This window comes from Chiloscyllium plagiosum, unplaced genomic scaffold, assembly GCF_037043375.1.
Source record: "Chiloscyllium plagiosum isolate Xiang-an unplaced genomic scaffold, Cpla_swu_hap1 HiC_scaffold_22, whole genome shotgun sequence".
Lineage (NCBI taxonomy): Eukaryota > Metazoa > Chordata > Chondrichthyes > Orectolobiformes > Hemiscylliidae > Chiloscyllium > Chiloscyllium plagiosum.
In genome coordinates this window covers 8400791-8418372 of record NW_028270160.1, presented here as the reverse complement: position 1 = coordinate 8418372, position 17582 = coordinate 8400791, and the positions used below count along the sequence as shown (strand labels likewise).

The following is a 17582-nucleotide window of genomic DNA, read 5'->3' as shown; positions in this document are numbered from 1 at the left end:
GTCCACACTCAACTTCCCACTTCTGTCTTTGATTGGCCCTATTCCTACCCTAATCATCCTTTTATTCCTCACATACCTATAGAAAGCTTTAGGGTTCTCCTTTATTCTATTTGCTAAAGACTGCTCGTGTCCTCTCCTTGCTCTTCTTAACTCTCTCTTTAAATCCTTCCTAGCTGATCTGTAACGTTCCATCGCCTCAACTGAACCATCTTGCCTCATCAACACATAAGCCTCCTTCTTCTTCATAACAAAAGATGCAATTTCTGTTGTAAACCACGGTTCCCTTACCTTATCACTTCCTCCCTGCCTGACAGGGACATACCTATCAAGGACACGCAATATCTGTTCCTTAAACCAGCTCCATATTTCCATTGTCTGCATTCCGTGCATTTTGCTACCCTATTCTATGCATCCTAATTCCTGCCTAATTGCATTGTAATTGCCCTTCCCCCATCTATAACTCCTACCCTGTGGCCCGTACCTATCCCTTTCCATCGCTAAACTAAATTATGGTCACTCTCTCCAAAGTACTCACCTACCACTAAATCAAACACCTGGCCTGGTTCATTACCAAGTACCAGACCCAGTGTAGCCTCCCCTCTTGTCGGCCCTCGACATCCTGTGTCAGGAAATCCTCCTGCACACATTGGACAAAAACTGATCCATCCGATGTACTAGAGTTATAGCATTTCCTTCTGCTGACACCAGTGCCAGACCCAACGATGAAGTTTCCGATCCTCAGGTGCCATCTTTCAACCAATGTTGTCTCTGTCAACGTAGCAGCTGCCAATGCCAGGTCCTGTGCTCACACTGAAAAAATAAGATGGAATCCCCAATGTTGGGGAAGTTATAATTCTCCATAATGACCACCCTATTCCTTTCACTCCTACCCAGAATAATTTTGCCAATCTTCTCTTCCACCTCCCTGGAACTCTGCGGAGGCCTATAAAAAACTCCAAGCAGCGTGACCTCTCCTCTCCTGTTTCTAACCTCAGCCCACACTACCTCAGTAGACGAGTCCTCATCAAAAATTCTCTCAGCCAACGTTATACTATCCTTGACTATCAAGGCCATGCCTCCCCCTCTTTTACTGCCTTGCCTGTTCTTAATGAAAGATCTAAACCCTGGAACCTGCAACATCCATTCCTCTCCCTGCTCTATCCATGTCTCCGAAATGGCCACAACATCGAAGTCCCAGGTACCTATCCATGCTGCAAGATCATCTACCTTATTTCGGATACTTCTGGCGTTGAAGTAGACACACTTCAAACCAGCTTGCTGTCTGCAGCATATTCCTGTGACCCTGAAATCCTGTCCCTGTCCTTCCTATTCTTATCCTCCTGTGCACTGCAACTACACCTCCGGTTCCCATCCCCCTGCTTTGCTAGATTAAACCCACCCAAATAGCACCAGCAAATATGGATATAACGGAATAGTGTGGGCTAGATGGGCTTTAGATTGGTTTCTCAGGTCGATGCAACAGAGGGCCGAAGGGCCTGTACTGAGCTGTTATGTTCTATGTTTGCATTCCCTCCCGTCTTCAGGTTGAGATGGCACTGGCCCAGTGTGCACCTCCTGGCCATGAGCTCCATCTTATTTTTTCAGTGTGAGCACAGGACCTGGCATTGGCAGCTGCTATGTTGACAGAGACAACTTTGGTTGAAAGATGGCACCCGAGGATCGGAAACTTCATCGTTGGGTCTGGCACTGGTGTCAGCAGAAGGGCATCAGAGTGACATGGACAAGCAGCAAGAGATGGGACCGTGACATTGCTGGGTTCAGTGCAGGCAATGGCAGGGGAGAATTGGCCCACGGGTGAACAATGTCACTCTGATGTTGGTGGGCCTGGTGCAGGTGGTAGCGAAGCATTGGCAGAGGAGAGATGGCTCAATGGTGTAAGATGGCATCTGAGGATTGGCCACTCCGATGTTGACATTGATGGGGTGGTGGCAGAGGGACAGCAATGCAGGTGTCCTTGATGATGAGCTGGCTCAGGACTGATGGACTCTCCTTAAACTATTCAAAACGGCTGCAGATCACTGTGGCAATGGAAAACTTTTCGCTATATTTTACTGTTTCTCTCATTGTAAAATACACGTAACAATAAATCATTCAAAAATCATTTATTCATTCCCGCACTTCATTCTAGTGCCTCCTAGTGGTATCATCTGCAGATCTGACCACATTGCACCAAGTTCTGTATTGGGATTAAATAAAGCAGAAATGAGTGATTCCAACAACATCCCACCACCACCCCCACCCCCAGTACTGCAATCATTACTCTGCTCTATTTCCATACCTTATGTAATTTCAGTGTCTGTCAGGTCTACATGCTCTTAAAGTAGGTCTCTGACCACAAAGACTAATCGATAACAGCAGGCTGCTAATGACCCTTTGCCTACAGGAGATGCAGTGGATTGGATTGAACATGTGACACACGTTCTGTGTCATAGCATAACCATGTCGCAGATCAAACAGCCCACAAGGTCAGGGCAATCAATTCCTCAGTTCCAATCTGCTGTGCGCAAATAAAAGTAATCAACAAGGTTCAAGGAGCATATAAACAAGAGGAGTGGGGCTCGTGTGGTGCAGTGGTAGCATCCATACCCCAGAACCAGGAGGTCCGAGATCAAGTTCCTCCTCATTTCTGAGCAGGTTTATTAGAAAGTGCAAACAGAAGGCCATTCAGTCCCCTCATTCAATTCGATCATAGCTAATGTATACCACAATTCTATTTCCAGGACTTAAACTTTGCCTAATCACAACCTATTGACCTCACCATTAAAACTCCAACTAGTGAGTTTTGAGAAGATTTGCAGCTTGGGTTAAGGTTATGGCTGTAGGCTTGCTCGCTGAGTTGGAAGATTCGTTTTCAGATGTTTCATCACCACACTAGACAACATCTTCAGTGAACCACCGGTGAAGTGCTGGTGTTATGTCCTGCTTTCTATTTGTGTGGTTAGGTTTCCTTGGGTTGGTGATGTCATTTCCTGTTCATTTCCTCAGAGGGTGGTAGTTGGAGTTCAAGTCGATGCGTTTGTTGACAGAGTTCAAGTTGGAATGCCATGCCTCTAGGAATTCTCGTGCGTGTCTGTTTGGCTTGTCCTAAGATGGATGTGTTGTCCCAAAGTGGTGTCCTTCCTCATCTGTACATGAGGATACTAGTGAGAGTGGGTCATGCCTTGTTTTGGCTAGTTGATGTTCACATATCCTGGTGGCTAGTTTTCTGCCTTTTTGCAAAATGGACGACATTTACAAAATATCTTTCAAGAACTGTAACTAACACTACATTGGACAAACAGGGATAGCAGCATTTTTATGACAGGAAACAGTCATAAAAACATTAGCCCTGCTGCCTCACAGCACCAAGGACCCAGGTTCAAATCCACCATCAGAATAGAATGGAGCTTGTATACATTCTCTCCATGTCTACACTGCTTTCCTTCTAGTCTCCAGTTTCCTCCCATAGTCCAAAGATGTGCAAGTTAGGTGCACTGGCCATGTTAAATTTTCCCTATTGTCCAGGGATATGAAGCTATGAGAGTTGCAGGGTTATGGGGATGGATCTGGATGGGATACTCTTTGGAAGGTCGATACAAATTCTATAGGCCAAACGGCCTGCTTCCACACTACAAAGGGATTCTGAGGTTCTCTGACTGGATATTGCCCAAGTCAGATGGTCGAGAGAGCAAGGAGATCCATCCAAAGAACCATTTCACAAGCATGAACACGATAAAACATTTCCCACAATCAGTAAAATTGAAATGCTTTCATTAAAGGACAGCTTTGAGTTACACAGCACAAGACAGCTACTGGAAATATTAAAGGAGAAACATAGTTTGAATCTATTTTTAAATGTCATGATGGTCTTCTATTTTTAGATTTTATGTATAAAGATCCTTGCACAGAAAACGACTTAAGAGGGGAGCCACTACAAATCATGTACAAATCTGTGAACCACCCAAAGGAGCTGTAGAGAATGTGGCAATTCAGGAGATGGATTAATAATGGCACAGTTCACGGGTAAACAAAAGCGATTTACAATTTGTATTAATCACGAGGGAAATGGCCTTTTGGACACAACAGACTTCCCCCTCATCCTTCAAAATGTATTTATTTTCCTAATTTGCATTGTAATAAATGCGCTACTGTATCACCCCGACTGACATACAGGCTGCCCGTTACAAAGCAAGAAGTAGTTTATCTTCTTCCTAAATGTCTGATGATTCTACATCTTACTGCAGGTGGTTTTCTATTAGCAGCTAAGCAGAACAATACTGTCAAGTTTGGGAGAGGTTGGGGGTGCACTGGTATCGTCCCATCCCTGAGCGGAGAGACCCACTTGCTCCAAAGATGTGCAATGTCACCTCTGAACAGGTTAATTAGAAAACACAGATTTTTTTTTTAAAATGGTGGTCAGTGTAGAAGCCCTCTTGTGGAACACTGGTAACATTCCTACCCCTGGACCTGGATTCAAGTCCAACCTGCTCCAGAAGTGTAGAATAGTATCTTTGAACAGTTTGATTAGAAAAACAGGTCAAATTCTAAAAAACAAAAGCAACACCACCGGAGTTGGAGGGAGGGGAGTGTTTATGGCAGAGTGGTAATGTCCCCACCTCAGAGTCAGGAAGTCAAGGTTCAAGTCTCACCTGCTCCATAACAACTCTGAACAGGTTGATTAAAAATATCCAAACATAAATAGGAAACAGTTGTGGCACTGAGTGTGTATATGAGCTGTGAGATCCGAAGACATCAATGACCCTTCTCCACAAAGAAAATACTTGTCTCTTAAAGAAAAAAAAAGCAACACTACCTGGACTTTAAGGACTTCAACATATTGTCTAGCTATCACCATTGTTAACAGCTAACCCGAGAATGCAACTTTTTAAAAAAAAGGTTTTGTGATTTACACATGAAAGAAGTGAAACTATCACTGTATTTTTCAATGTTTAATTTCACACTGTAAATTTTTGCTATAAATTCTGTGTTACGATTGAGCCCTCCACAATCACCTGATGAAGGAGCGTCGCTCCGAAAGCTAGTGCTTCCAATTAAACCTGTTGGACTATAACCTGGTGTTGTGTGATTTTTAACTTTGGACTTTAAGGATTATTGTGGTGCTGGAGTGGGTTAGGAAAACATGCTCACAACATCATCAGCTCAAAGTTAAAAATCACACTACACCAGGTTATAGTCCAACAGGTTTAATTGGAAGCACACTAGCTTTCGGAGCGATGCTCCTTCATCAGGTGATTGTGGAGGGCTCAATCGTAACACAGAATTTATAGCAAAAATTTACAGTGTGATGCAAGTGAAATTATACATTGAAGAATTGATTGTCCGTTAAGCCTTTCATCTGTTAGAATACAGTGATAGTTTCACTTCTTTCATGTGTAAATCACAAAACCCTTTTTATTAAAGTTGCATTCTCAGGTTAGCTGTTAACAATGGTGATAGCTAGACAATATGTTGAAGGCATCTCTGAATCATCAGCTCAAGGCATCACAACATATCTGAACAAATTGATGTTTAACAATAAAGTAGCGACTCTACTTGGGAAGGCTGTTGTGCTATGGTAGCAGTGTTCCTCTATAGTTACACAACACGGAAACAGACCCTTCACTCCAACCCGTCCATGCTGACCATAATCCTAAACTAAACTAGTGCCACCTGCCTGTGGTTGGCTCATCTCCCTCCAAACATTTCTTTTTCATTTGTTTATCTAAATGTTTTTAAATATACCCACATCCACCATTTCTTCTGGCAGTTCATTCCACACACGAACCACTCCATGTATAAGAATTGCCCCTGATGTCTTTTTTTTTAATCTTTCTCCTCTCACCATAAACATATGTTTCCTAGCCTTGAAATCTTAGAGGTTCCTGATTTTAATAATTTGGAGTCAGGAGACCTGGCTTTAAGCCCCAAGACCCCATCTATTGCAGAGGTGTGTCAAAACAGGCTAATTAGAAAATATCTGTAACAGCAACCTGTAAATAGTTCAACTAAAATTAAGGGTCTTGTGTTGAAGTGGTAGTGCCCTGCTTTGAGCCAGAAGACCCCAGTCTCACCACTTTAGCAGTGATCTCTATTCAAAATATTTCTTCCAGCGTAGGACAGAGCACAATATCAGGTATGACAAGGCAAAGATCAACATGCAGAACGGATCTGAAGACTTGCTTCTGATAATTTCTGGTATTGATGCTGACTAAGGACTGGACTTTGCATTGAAGTCAAATGTGGATCCTGATTCACTATCTGGGCCAAGACTTTTCTATTTTGTACAAATAGTTCTACGCCACCTGTAGTGCCCCAATACTGTGCTTAGATTAAAGCCAAGTCAACGCTAGTATGTGACACTCAGTATAAAGTTATAACATTCCCCCACCCAGGAAAAACCACTCCGACCACTTCACAAGCCAAACGGAAGGAAAAACAAATCCACAGGTCAAATGGGGCTCATTGGACAGAGGAATTTTGAGATGGCATTGAGATAATTGTTGGCCTCAGGACCTCACGTAAACTTAATGCAGGAACCTAACAGGTTGTAACACTGGTTCAAAGATGTACAGCACGGAAACAGACCCTTCGGTCCAACTTGGCCATGCTGACCTGATATCCGAAATCAATCCAGTCCCATTTTCCAGCACTTGGTCCATATCCCTCTAACCGTTCCCTATTCATATACCCATCCAGATGCCTTTTAAATGTTGCAGTTGTACCAGCCTCCACCACTTCCTCTGGCAGATCATTCCATACATGTTCCACACGCTGCATGAAAAAGTTGCCCTTTACGTTCCTTTTAAATCTTTCCCCTGTCATTCGAAATCTAAGCCCTCTAGTTCTGGATTCCCACACCCCAGGGAAAAGATCTTGTCTGTTTATCCTATCCATACCCCTCATGACTTTATAAACCTCCATAAGGTTACCACTCAGCCTCTGATGCTCCAGGGAAAACAGCCCCGGCCTATTCAGCCTCTCCCTATAGCTCAAACCCTCCAACCCTGGCAACATTAAGGCAAATTTTTGAACTAATTCAATCCACACTCTGCTTTTTCTACTAAGCAGATAGTTTAACGGAAACATCAAAAAGTAAGTGAATAATGTTGTAGGCTGACCTTTCAGCTGCAACCCACTAGCTTTGTCTTGAAACTTGCTATTTGAACCTTATATGGTGTTATCAGGTGCTTATTTTATCAGATACAGAGGAACCTCAATTATCTGAATGACATAGGCAGGCAGTATTTTGTTCAGATAATCGAATGCTGGATACCCCAGTTTAGCCAAGCATTGGGACATTGCAGTCGTGTTTGGATAATCCAAAATTCGGATAATCGAGGTCCTCTGATGTCAATGAATTGATATGAAACTGCTATCCATTAAAAAAATCCAACCAGTTCAAAATATTCATCAGGGATGGGAATCTGCAATTCTTAGTCTGTCTGACTGACACGTAACACTAATCCCAAACTCTTGGAGGGACTGAATGAGCAATAGAGCACTCAGGGCAACAAGAGATAGACAATAAATGCCAATCCTTGTGAATGAGGACCATATTCAGTGAACAAATAATCAACAAAACTGTAATCCTGGTGCAAGAAACACCTTCTTTCTTCAGGCACAATGAAATGTAGGAAATATGGCTCAGCAACATCCCACAAACAAATAACCAGATAACCGTGTCTTGATGATCAGCCATCCATAAAGGCACAACAATGACGTTACACGGTGAGAGACTCCTGGCAATGGAACATGTGCCCCTGTGACCCACTGCTTTCAAGGTAGAAGAAGAGAATGGCTTTTCTGCACATTAGAAAAAAAAGAGACCCTAAAAAGAAGCCATACAAATTGGTAAAATAAAACTTGTGATTCACATCAAAAACTGGTGACAAACAATACTAATCAGTAAGAATTGTGTGTGTCAGTACTTACACCAAAGCTCATAATAGTAGTTACAGCATTGTGACTCTCCACAACAGTGTCCTGTTTCACAGAAGTAACTCTGGTTGTTCACTCCGATGCACACCTCTCTTTCTTGAGACTTCAAAAAGAAGAGAAGGAAAAAGAATTATGGTGGTGATGAGACAGAGAAAGAAAATTACTGATGCCAATGATTGCTATGCAACCAAAAGACTAAAGTTCACTAACCACCCACTTCACCCATCATCACTGGCTGGAACTTATTATTCTATGGTAACATGGCTCATTCATGGGAAAGGGATAGAATTGGTTTGGATTATCCTTAACTTGAAAATCAAAAATTAATTTCACCCAAACGACCCAATTCTATCCAATGAGGAAGATAAACTGTTCTTTGGTCTTTGTGTTTTACCCTTCTGAAGTAAACAGCAATTGTCACAAGGGGTCATTGAGAGCCCTTAGTATGTTCTTCTTCTGTATTCCTGGTGGTGGCCTGCAATGTTGGCCTCAGGACCTCACGTAAACCTAATGCAGGGACCTAGCAGGTGTGGTTGTAACACTGGTTCATTCAGAGTAATGTTACACATAAGGGTTTACACTGAAGAATTAATGGGTCATTGAATCCCGATCAAAATAAATAGTCTGCCCATTATCATCAGGAAAATCTACAGCTGATGAGTAAAGATATCACATTAGCTTTCCACCTAGAACTAATGCACAATGACTGCCAAACTGCTTCAGTTTAAAATAAAAACTGACAGCATTAAAAATATAACATTTAGTATCCTAACCCGAATCAGAAAGAATCTATATGATGATTACAATTCACAGCCCATTATTCCCCATGAGTGCATCCTTCAATCTCCCCATTCCGATCCCTGCAACAATACCCGATTAGTCACAAATGACATCAATCCCTCGGAGAAAATGGAGCAATGGGCACTATCCCTCTTGAACCTCTCCACTGCTTTTGGCATCAACAGTCAAGAGAATCTCTCCTCCATTGGTGAATGGAGTCGGAGAACTCTGCTCCCAAGGTGAAGCTCATGTCCCTGCCCGTGTACTTACGCTAACTGTCAGAATCCAATATCGGACAGTTGCAATTTCCTTCAGTTAAACACTGGGAAGATCAAAGCCACCATCTCCGAACCCCGAATTCTAAAAATGAGTCAGTTCCTCACCCCAGTACTAAATGATTGACTTCTTAGCCTGAGATTATACCTCCCAGTTCTAGGCTTCCCAGTAAGGAGAGACAACCTCTCAGCATTGATTCTATCAAGTCTTAGAGCTGCACAGCATGGAAACAGACCCTTTGGTTCAACGGGTCCAGGTTAACCAGATATCCTAAATTAATCTAGTCCCACTTGCCAGCTTTCGGCCCATATTCCTCTAAAACCTTCCTATTAATATACCCATCCAGATGACTTTTAAATGTTGTAATTGTACCAGCCTCCACCACTTCCTCTGGCACCTCATTCCACACACACCACGCTCTGTGTGAAGATGTTGCCCCTTAGGTCCCTTTTAAATCTTTCTCCTCTCACCTTAAACCTATGTCCTCTAGTGTTGGACTCCCCAACCCTGGGGTAAATACCTTGTCTATTTATCCTATCCATGCCCCTTATGATTTTATAAACCTTTATAAGGTCACCCCTCAGCCTCCGATGCTCCAGGGAACACAGCCCCAGCCTGTTCAGCCTCTCCATGTAGCTCAAATCCTCCAAACCTGGCAACATCCTTGTAAATCTTTTCTGAACCCTTTCAAGTTTCACAAAATCCTTCCTATAGCAGGGAGCCCTAACCAATGACCTGTTCAGCCACAACTGTACAGTGTACTTACGTTAACTGTCAGAATCCAATATCAGACAGCTGCAATTTCCTTCACACTTAGATACTGGCAAGACTCCCAACTCTGATACTCAATGCACAGACAAATAAAGGAAAGCATACTAAACATCTTCTTCACTATCCTATCTACCTGCAACTCCACTTTTTAAGGAGCTACGAACTTGCACTCCAAGGTCTCTTTGTTCAGCAACACTCCCTAGAACTTTACCATTAAGTGTATAATTCCTGCTAGGATTTGCTTTCCCTAAATGCAGCACCTCATATTTATCCAAATTAAACTTCAATTGCCACTCCTCAGCCCATTGGCCCATCTGATCAAAATCCCATTGTACCGCTGAAGTAACCTTATTCACTGTCCATTGAACCTCCAATCTTGGTGTCATCTGCAAACCTACTAATCATATTTCTTACGTTCACATCCAAATCATTTATATAAAAATGACAAAAAACAGTAGATCCAGCGCCAATCCTTGTAGCACACTGTTGGTCACAGGCTTCCAGTCTGAAGAGCAACTCTCCACCACTACCCTCTTCTCTGAAACTTGTATGTCTCACTGACCTGACTTTAGCTCATCTGCTGCTGAAATCCTCATTAATGCCTCTGAAAGTCAAATATTCACCTGTTTAACATGTTAATCTTCACCCTCCATAAATTTCATCTAAACTCAGGTGCACTCTGTCTTTCCTTAACAAACACTGGGCTTGGTTTCCTAATGTCTCCAATTTGAAATTTCCATCCTCCTGTTCAAATCCCTTAATGGCAGTAACACTCACCAACTCTACCTCTTTCATCCTGCTATCGTCCTGAAAACCCAACATTTCAGTGACTCCTGACCCCCTCTACCTTATTTGTTCTAACTCAGTCATCCTATCCTCAGCTGTCTTACTTGGAACAACACTCTGGAATGGTCTCTAAATTTCTCCACCTCTCCATCTGATTCTCATCCTCTAAATACACCTCTTAGTGCACGCATTTTAATGCCTCTCTTTACTTTTTATTTCTAATTATGCCTTGGAGGATCGCTGCACATGTCTCTATATGAAAGTGCTTTATATATGCAAGTTATGACGATAAGAAGCCATTATTGCACAACATATCAACATATCCTGGACAGTTTTTGAATGTTGTAACATAGAACATAGAAAAGTACAGCACAGAACAGGCCCTTTGGCCCACGATGTTGTGCTGAGGTTTAATCCTAATGTAAAATATAATAACTTAACCTACGCACCCCTACGCATGTCCAGCAGTCGCATAAATGTCCCCAATGACTCTGCTTCCACCACCACAGCTGGCAACGCACTCCATGCGTTCACAACTCTCTGCGTAAAGAACTTACCTCTGATGTCTCCTTAATTCCTTCCTCCTAATATCTTCAAACTTTGACTTCTCGTACCAGTCAATCCTGCCCTGTGGAAAAGTCTCTGGCTATTGACTCTATCTATTCCTCTCATTATTTTGTACACCTCGATCAGGTCTCCTCTCTTCCTCCTTCTCTCCAGAGAGAAAAGTCCGAGCTTATTCAACCTTTCTTCATAAGGCAAGCCCTCCAGCCCAGGCAGCATCCTGGTAAACCTTCTTTGCACCCTCTCCAAAGCCTCTGTATTTTTCCTATAGTAGGGCGACCAGAACTGGACACAATATTCCAAGTGTGGTCTCACCAGGGACTTGTAGAGCTGCAGCAAAACCTCGTGGCTCTTAAACCCGATCTCCCTGTTAATGAAAGCCAAAACATCAAATGGTTTCTGAACAACCCTATCCACTTGGGTGGCAACTTTGAAGGATCTATGAACTTGCACACCCAGATCCCTCTGTTCCTCCACACTGCCAAGAATCCGGTCTTTAATCCTATATTCAGCATTCGAGTTCTACCTTCCAAAATGCATCAATTCACATTTATCCAGGTTGAACTCCATCTGCCATTTCTCAGCCCAGCTCTGCATCCTGTCTATGTCACGCTGCAGCCTGCAGTAGCTCTCTATACTATAGACGACACCTCCAACCTTTGTGTCATCTGCAACTTTACTAACCCACCCCTCAACCACCTCATCCAAGTCATTTATAAAAACTACAAAGAGCAGAGGCCCAAGAACAGAGCCCTGCGGGACCCCACTCAACACTGACCTCCAGGCAGAATAATTTCCATCTACAACCACTCTCTGCCTTCTGTCAGCCAGCCAATTCTGAATCCAGATAGCCAAATCTCCCTGTATGCCATACTTCCTGACTTTATGAATGAACCTACCGTGGGGAACCCTATCAAATGCCTTGCTGAAGTCTATATACACCACATCCACTGCTCAACCTTCGTCGACCTGTCTTGATACCTCCTCAAAGAACTCAATAAGATTTGTGAGGCATGACTTGCCCCTCACAAAGCCATGCTGACTGCCTTTAATCACGCTATACTTTGCCAAATAGTCATAAATCCTATCCCTCACAATTCTTTCCAAACCTTTGCTGATCACAGAAGTAAGACTGACTGGTCTGTAATTGCCAGGGATTTCCCTATTACCTTTCTTGAAAAGGGGAACAACATTCACCTCCTTCCAATCCTCTGGTATGACTCCCGTGGACAGTACAGAGGCAAATATCCTCGCCAGCGGCTTAGCAACCTCCTTTTTCGCTTCCCGGAGCAGCCTAGGATAAATCTGGTCTGGCCCTGGGGACTTATCAATCTTAATGTTTTCCAAAACTTCGAGCACATCAATTTCATCAATCTTGATCTGTATCCCAGCTCTTCTAAGTTTTCATGTAATGATATAACTGTGCTTCATCCTTAATTTGTTGTTAAAATAAGCACTAATAAATTACTCATTACACTTACCTCTCCTTATCAGAGATCTATATTACTATTACATCTGGTTAATTCTCCCATATCTTAATTCCTTGTACTTGCAGTAATAAATGATCAGAATAATAAAATGGATGTGGAATAAATCAATTGAATGCACCTATCATTGAAGACAGCCCCCAATTTGGAGGCATTTCCAGCTCCTCTTAACTGCATCGAGTTACCATCCAAGAGATGCACAGCAACAATTGATAAAGGTTCCATCAGTAGCATCTTACAAACTTGCAACTTCTACCACCTAGAAAGACAAAGACAGCAGATGCTAGGCAATACCATCTCTTGCAAGTTCTCCTTCAAGCCACACACCATCCTAACTTGGAATATGTCCGTTCCTCCAATATCACTGGATCAAACCACGGAACTCCCTTCCTGACAGCATTGCGGGTGTCCATACACAGCATGGATTGCAATGCCATGGTGGCTCAGTGGTTAACATTGCTGCCTCACGGCACCAGGGACCTGGGTTCGATTCTAGCCTCAGGTGACTGTCTGTGCAGACTTTGCACATTCTCCTGGCGTCTGTCTGGGTTTCTTCCGGATGCTCTGGTTCCTCCCACAATCCAAAGACATGCAGGTTAGGCGGATTGGTCATGAGAAATTACCCATTGTGTTCAGGGATGTGTAAACTAGGTGGATTAGCCATGGTAAATGTCGGATTACAGGGATGGATTAGGTCTGGGCGGCATGCTCTTCGGAGGAACAGGCTGGATTCGATTGGCCGAATGGTCTGCTTCCACACTATGGTTCACTACTTAGTGGTTCACTACCATCTTCAAGGACAACTGGTGATGAACAACAAACGTTGACTGAGTGGTGATAAGAAAAGGAGATCGCAAAGAATTGGATAGACCCAATTAAATTACCAACCATGTCATAATAGTCCCACTTTGTACTAAACATTTCAGAAAGAACTACAGCGTCAAGGTTTCATTACTATCTTCAGAGTCATCTATTCAGGGTGGCAGGGAGCGCAGGATGCGGGCTAATAGTAAAATGGCAAAAAGTCAGCGTTAAAAACCAGAAGAACTACAGATACTGGAAATCAGAAACAAAATGAGAAATTGCTGGAAAAAACGCAGATCTGGCAGCATTTGTGGAGAGAAAGCACAGTGAATGCTTTGGGTCCAGTAACCCTTTTTCAGAACTGAACAACTTTATCAGTTGCAATCAGTTCTGAAGGAGGGTCACTGGACCAGAAATGTTGACTCTGCTTTCTCACCACAGATGCTGCCAGACCTGCTGAGTTTTCCCCAGCAATTTGATTTTGCAGATCAGGATGCCTCAGCACCCAGCAAGGCAGAGAAAGATGGAGTTGAAAGCAGAGGTTTGAAACAAAGTGTACAGCTTTTTGGGAAGAGGGAAAGTAGGGTTGTGAATTAGGAAATATTTTAGCATCACCAATGACTGAGTATTTCAAATACATTGTGACAGACATGTGCTTACATGGAAATTCTCATGATTATAATGTTCACAAATATAAGGATAATTCAATGCTGACAAAAGTGTTACTCAAAATTTGGCCATCAGATAATGAAGTTTATGGACAAATAGTGTTTATCATATACAAGCCTTAAATAATTTACAGATCTAGATTTTTTAAACTGTAGAAGTTGAATATTACACAACTTTGAAACCTTTAGCCTCTACTTAAAAAAAAAAGTCCAAGAATACTGCAGTCATTGACAAGATGTGCATGGGACATGCAATCCTGGAAAATAGGCAGGGTGGCATGGTGGCTCAGTGGTTAGCACTGCTGCCTCACAGCGTCAGGGACCTGGGTTCGATTCCAGCCTTGGGTGACTGCCTGTGTGCAGTTTGTACATTCTCCCCGTGTCTGCGTGGGTTTCCAGTTTCTTCCCACAATCCAAAGATGTGCAGGTTAGGTGAATTGGCCATGCTAAATAATGTTTAGTGGTGTATAGGTTAGGTGTAAATATAGAGTAATGGGGCATGGGTTTGGGTGGGATACTCTTTGGAGGGTTGGTGTGCACTTATTGGGCCAAAGGCCCTGCTTCCATACTGTAGGGATTCTAAAAAAAATCTAAATCTGCCAATTACCACCTCATCAATCCACAGTTAATTGTCAGTCAAATGTTACAGGCTGTCATTAACAGTGCTATTAAGCAGCACCTGCTCAGCGCAGACCAGTTTGGGTTCTAGGAGAGCAACTCAGCTCCTGACCTCATCACAACCTTGGTTCAAACGTGGACAAAAAAATAAACAGCTGAATTCCAAAAGTAAGAGGAGAATAACTGCCCTTGACATCAAGAAGCCCTAGCAAACAGGAATCAGTGGAAATTGAGGAAATCTCTCAACTGATGGAGTCATAAATGGCACATAGGAAGATAGTTGTGGTTGTTGGAGGTCAATCATCTCAGCTCCAGGACACACTGCAGGAGTTCCTCAGGATAGTGTCCTAGGCCCAACTATCATCCACTACTTCACCAATGACCTTTCCTCTATCTTTAAAGGTCAGAGTTGGGATATTTGCTGATGGTTGCACAATGTTTAGCACCATTCACAATTCTTCAGATACTGAAACAATCCATGGTCAAATGAAGCAAGACCTGGTTAAGATCCAGGGCTGTGCTGGAAAGGCACAGCAGGTCAGGCAGCATCCGAGGAGCAGGAAAATCGACATTTTGGGCAAAAGCCCTTCATCAGGAATGAGGCTGGGAACCTCAGGGATAGAGAGATAAATGGTGGGGGGAGGTGGGGCTGAGGAGAAGGTAGCTGAGAGTGCAATAGGTGGATGGAGGTGGGGGTAAAGGTGTTATGTCAGAAAGGAGGGTGGAGCGGATGGGTGGGAAGGAAGATTGACAGGTGGGACAAATCATGAGGTCGGTGCTGAGTTGGAAGGTTGAAACTGGGGTAAGGATGGGGGAGGGGAAATGAGGAACCTGGGGAATCCACATTGATGCCATGGGGGTGAAGGGTCCAGAGGCAGAAGATGAGGCGTTTTCCTCCAGACATCGGGTGGTGAGGGAGTGGCGATGGAGGAGGCCCAGGACCTGCATGTCCTCAGCAGAGTGGAGTGGGGGGGTTGAGGGCGGGGGAGTTGAGGTGTTCAGCCACAGGACAGTGGAGTTTATTGTTGCAGGTGTCTCAGAGTTTTTCCAGTCTCCCCAATGTAGAGGAGACTGCATCAGGAGCGATGGATACAGTAAATGACGTGTGGAAGTGCAGGTGAAACCTTGATGGATGTGGAAGGCTCCTTTGGGGCCTTAGACGGAGGTGGGGGAGGAGGTGACAAATGGCAACTTACATTTGTACTTCATAAGTACGAAGCAGTGACAATTGCCAGTGCAACTGAACCTAATTATCTCTCATTGCCATCGCCAATTACCCCACTATGAACATCCTATGGGTTACCATTGACCAGAAACTGGACTAGCAGTGGATACAACGGCAGAGCAGAGGCTAGGAATTCTGCAGCAAGTAACTGTCACCTTCTGACTCCCCAAAACCTGTCCACCACCAACAACGCATGATGGAACACTCCCCACTTACCTGGATGACTGTCCCAAGGTATTTCCCAAACTACCTGCTCAAAGATGTTATAATACATCCCCGGAGCAGGTGGGACTTGAACCTGGGTCTCCTAGTTCAAATATAAGGACACCCCATTGCACCACAAGAGCTCTTAATGACTGCTGCTCCAATGACACTCAAGATGATTGATGCCATCCAGGGCAAAGCAACCCACTTGATTGACACTGCATCTACAAACATTCACTGTCTCCACTACCAATGTCCATAGCAGCAGTGTGTACTATCTATAAGATGCACTATAGAAATTCACCGAGGCACCTTAGACAGCACCTTCCAAACCTACGAGCACTTCCATCTTGAAGGATAATGGTAACAGATACATGGGGACACCACCCCCTGCAAGTTCCCCTTCAAGACACTCACTATCCTGACTTGGAAATATATCACATTTCTTTCATTGTTGCTGGGTCAATATCCTGGAAATCCTACCCTAAGGGCATTGTGGGTCTACCTACAGCACATGGACTGCAGCGGGTCAAGAAAGCAGCTCACCCCCACCTTCTCAAGGGCAACTAGGGATGGGTAATAAATGCTGGGTGAAGGGACCTCCACAACCCAGCCAAAAAACATCAGACAGCAGGCTACTGAGACATATAGAATCACGAAAGGCTTATGCAAAACTGGCTGCCTGAACACAAAAGTGATCATATTTCAAAAATATGTTGAATAATGAGAGAAACCACATTTTATGATTTCCTAAAACAGCCATGCAGTCTGTACTATCCAAGACAGAATCTGGATAGCAGGGAAAAAGACCATAAGCACCATTGAGTCAATAAACTTGTATCCAATTAACACACAGGGAAATCAGCTCAGACCTCAATTTAAAATGGGCATAACATAATTATTGCTGCATTTTCTATAAAGCAAGATAGGAATGCGTATACATATAAAAAACACTTTTCACATCAAAACCACTTTACAGAAAATTAAGCATTTTTGAACAAACTAATAGTCTGTTATAATGTAGGAAGCACAGCACTGAATTTGCATACAGACCGCTCCCAGATAGAGGGAGGGCAAGATTACCAGATAAAGTCCTCTGTGATGTTGATTGAAATACAACCTGGACACAAAAGATAGCTCCCTGAATCTTCAGCATAATAACTGGATCTTTTACCTCCAAGGGGGAAGACGAGACCACTGTTTAATTTCCCATTGAAAGATAGCTGCTGTGACACTGCAACCCTCCCAGTGTTCGGCACTGGAATTTCAACCTTGATTTGTGTCCTAGATGGGGATTTGAACACAAGACTGTGGGGTTCAGGAGGTATAAGCACCACCATGCAAGCCATGGCTGACAAAGCATTACAAAGCAACAACTCACTTATAGCTCTTTTTAAACAGAGTAGAATGTCAGAGTCATAGAGATATACAGCACGGAAACAGACTCTTTGACCCAACTCA

At 43.4% G+C, this 17582-nt stretch overlaps 1 protein-coding gene across 5 annotated transcripts in view; it reads right to left on the bottom strand.

Annotated features, from left to right (window-relative positions):
• The window catches only part of wbp1la (WW domain binding protein 1-like a), a 121379-nt gene that overhangs the window by 18289 nt on the left and 85508 nt on the right, over positions 1-17582 (bottom strand). For all 5 annotated transcript variants that reach the window (XM_043713046.2, XM_043713048.2, XM_087998724.1 and 2 more), the window contains one exon: positions 7933-8041. In XM_043713046.2, coding sequence (XP_043568981.2) covers positions 7933-8041 — 109 coding nt within the window. The remainder of the gene's footprint in view (positions 1-7932; positions 8042-17582) is intronic.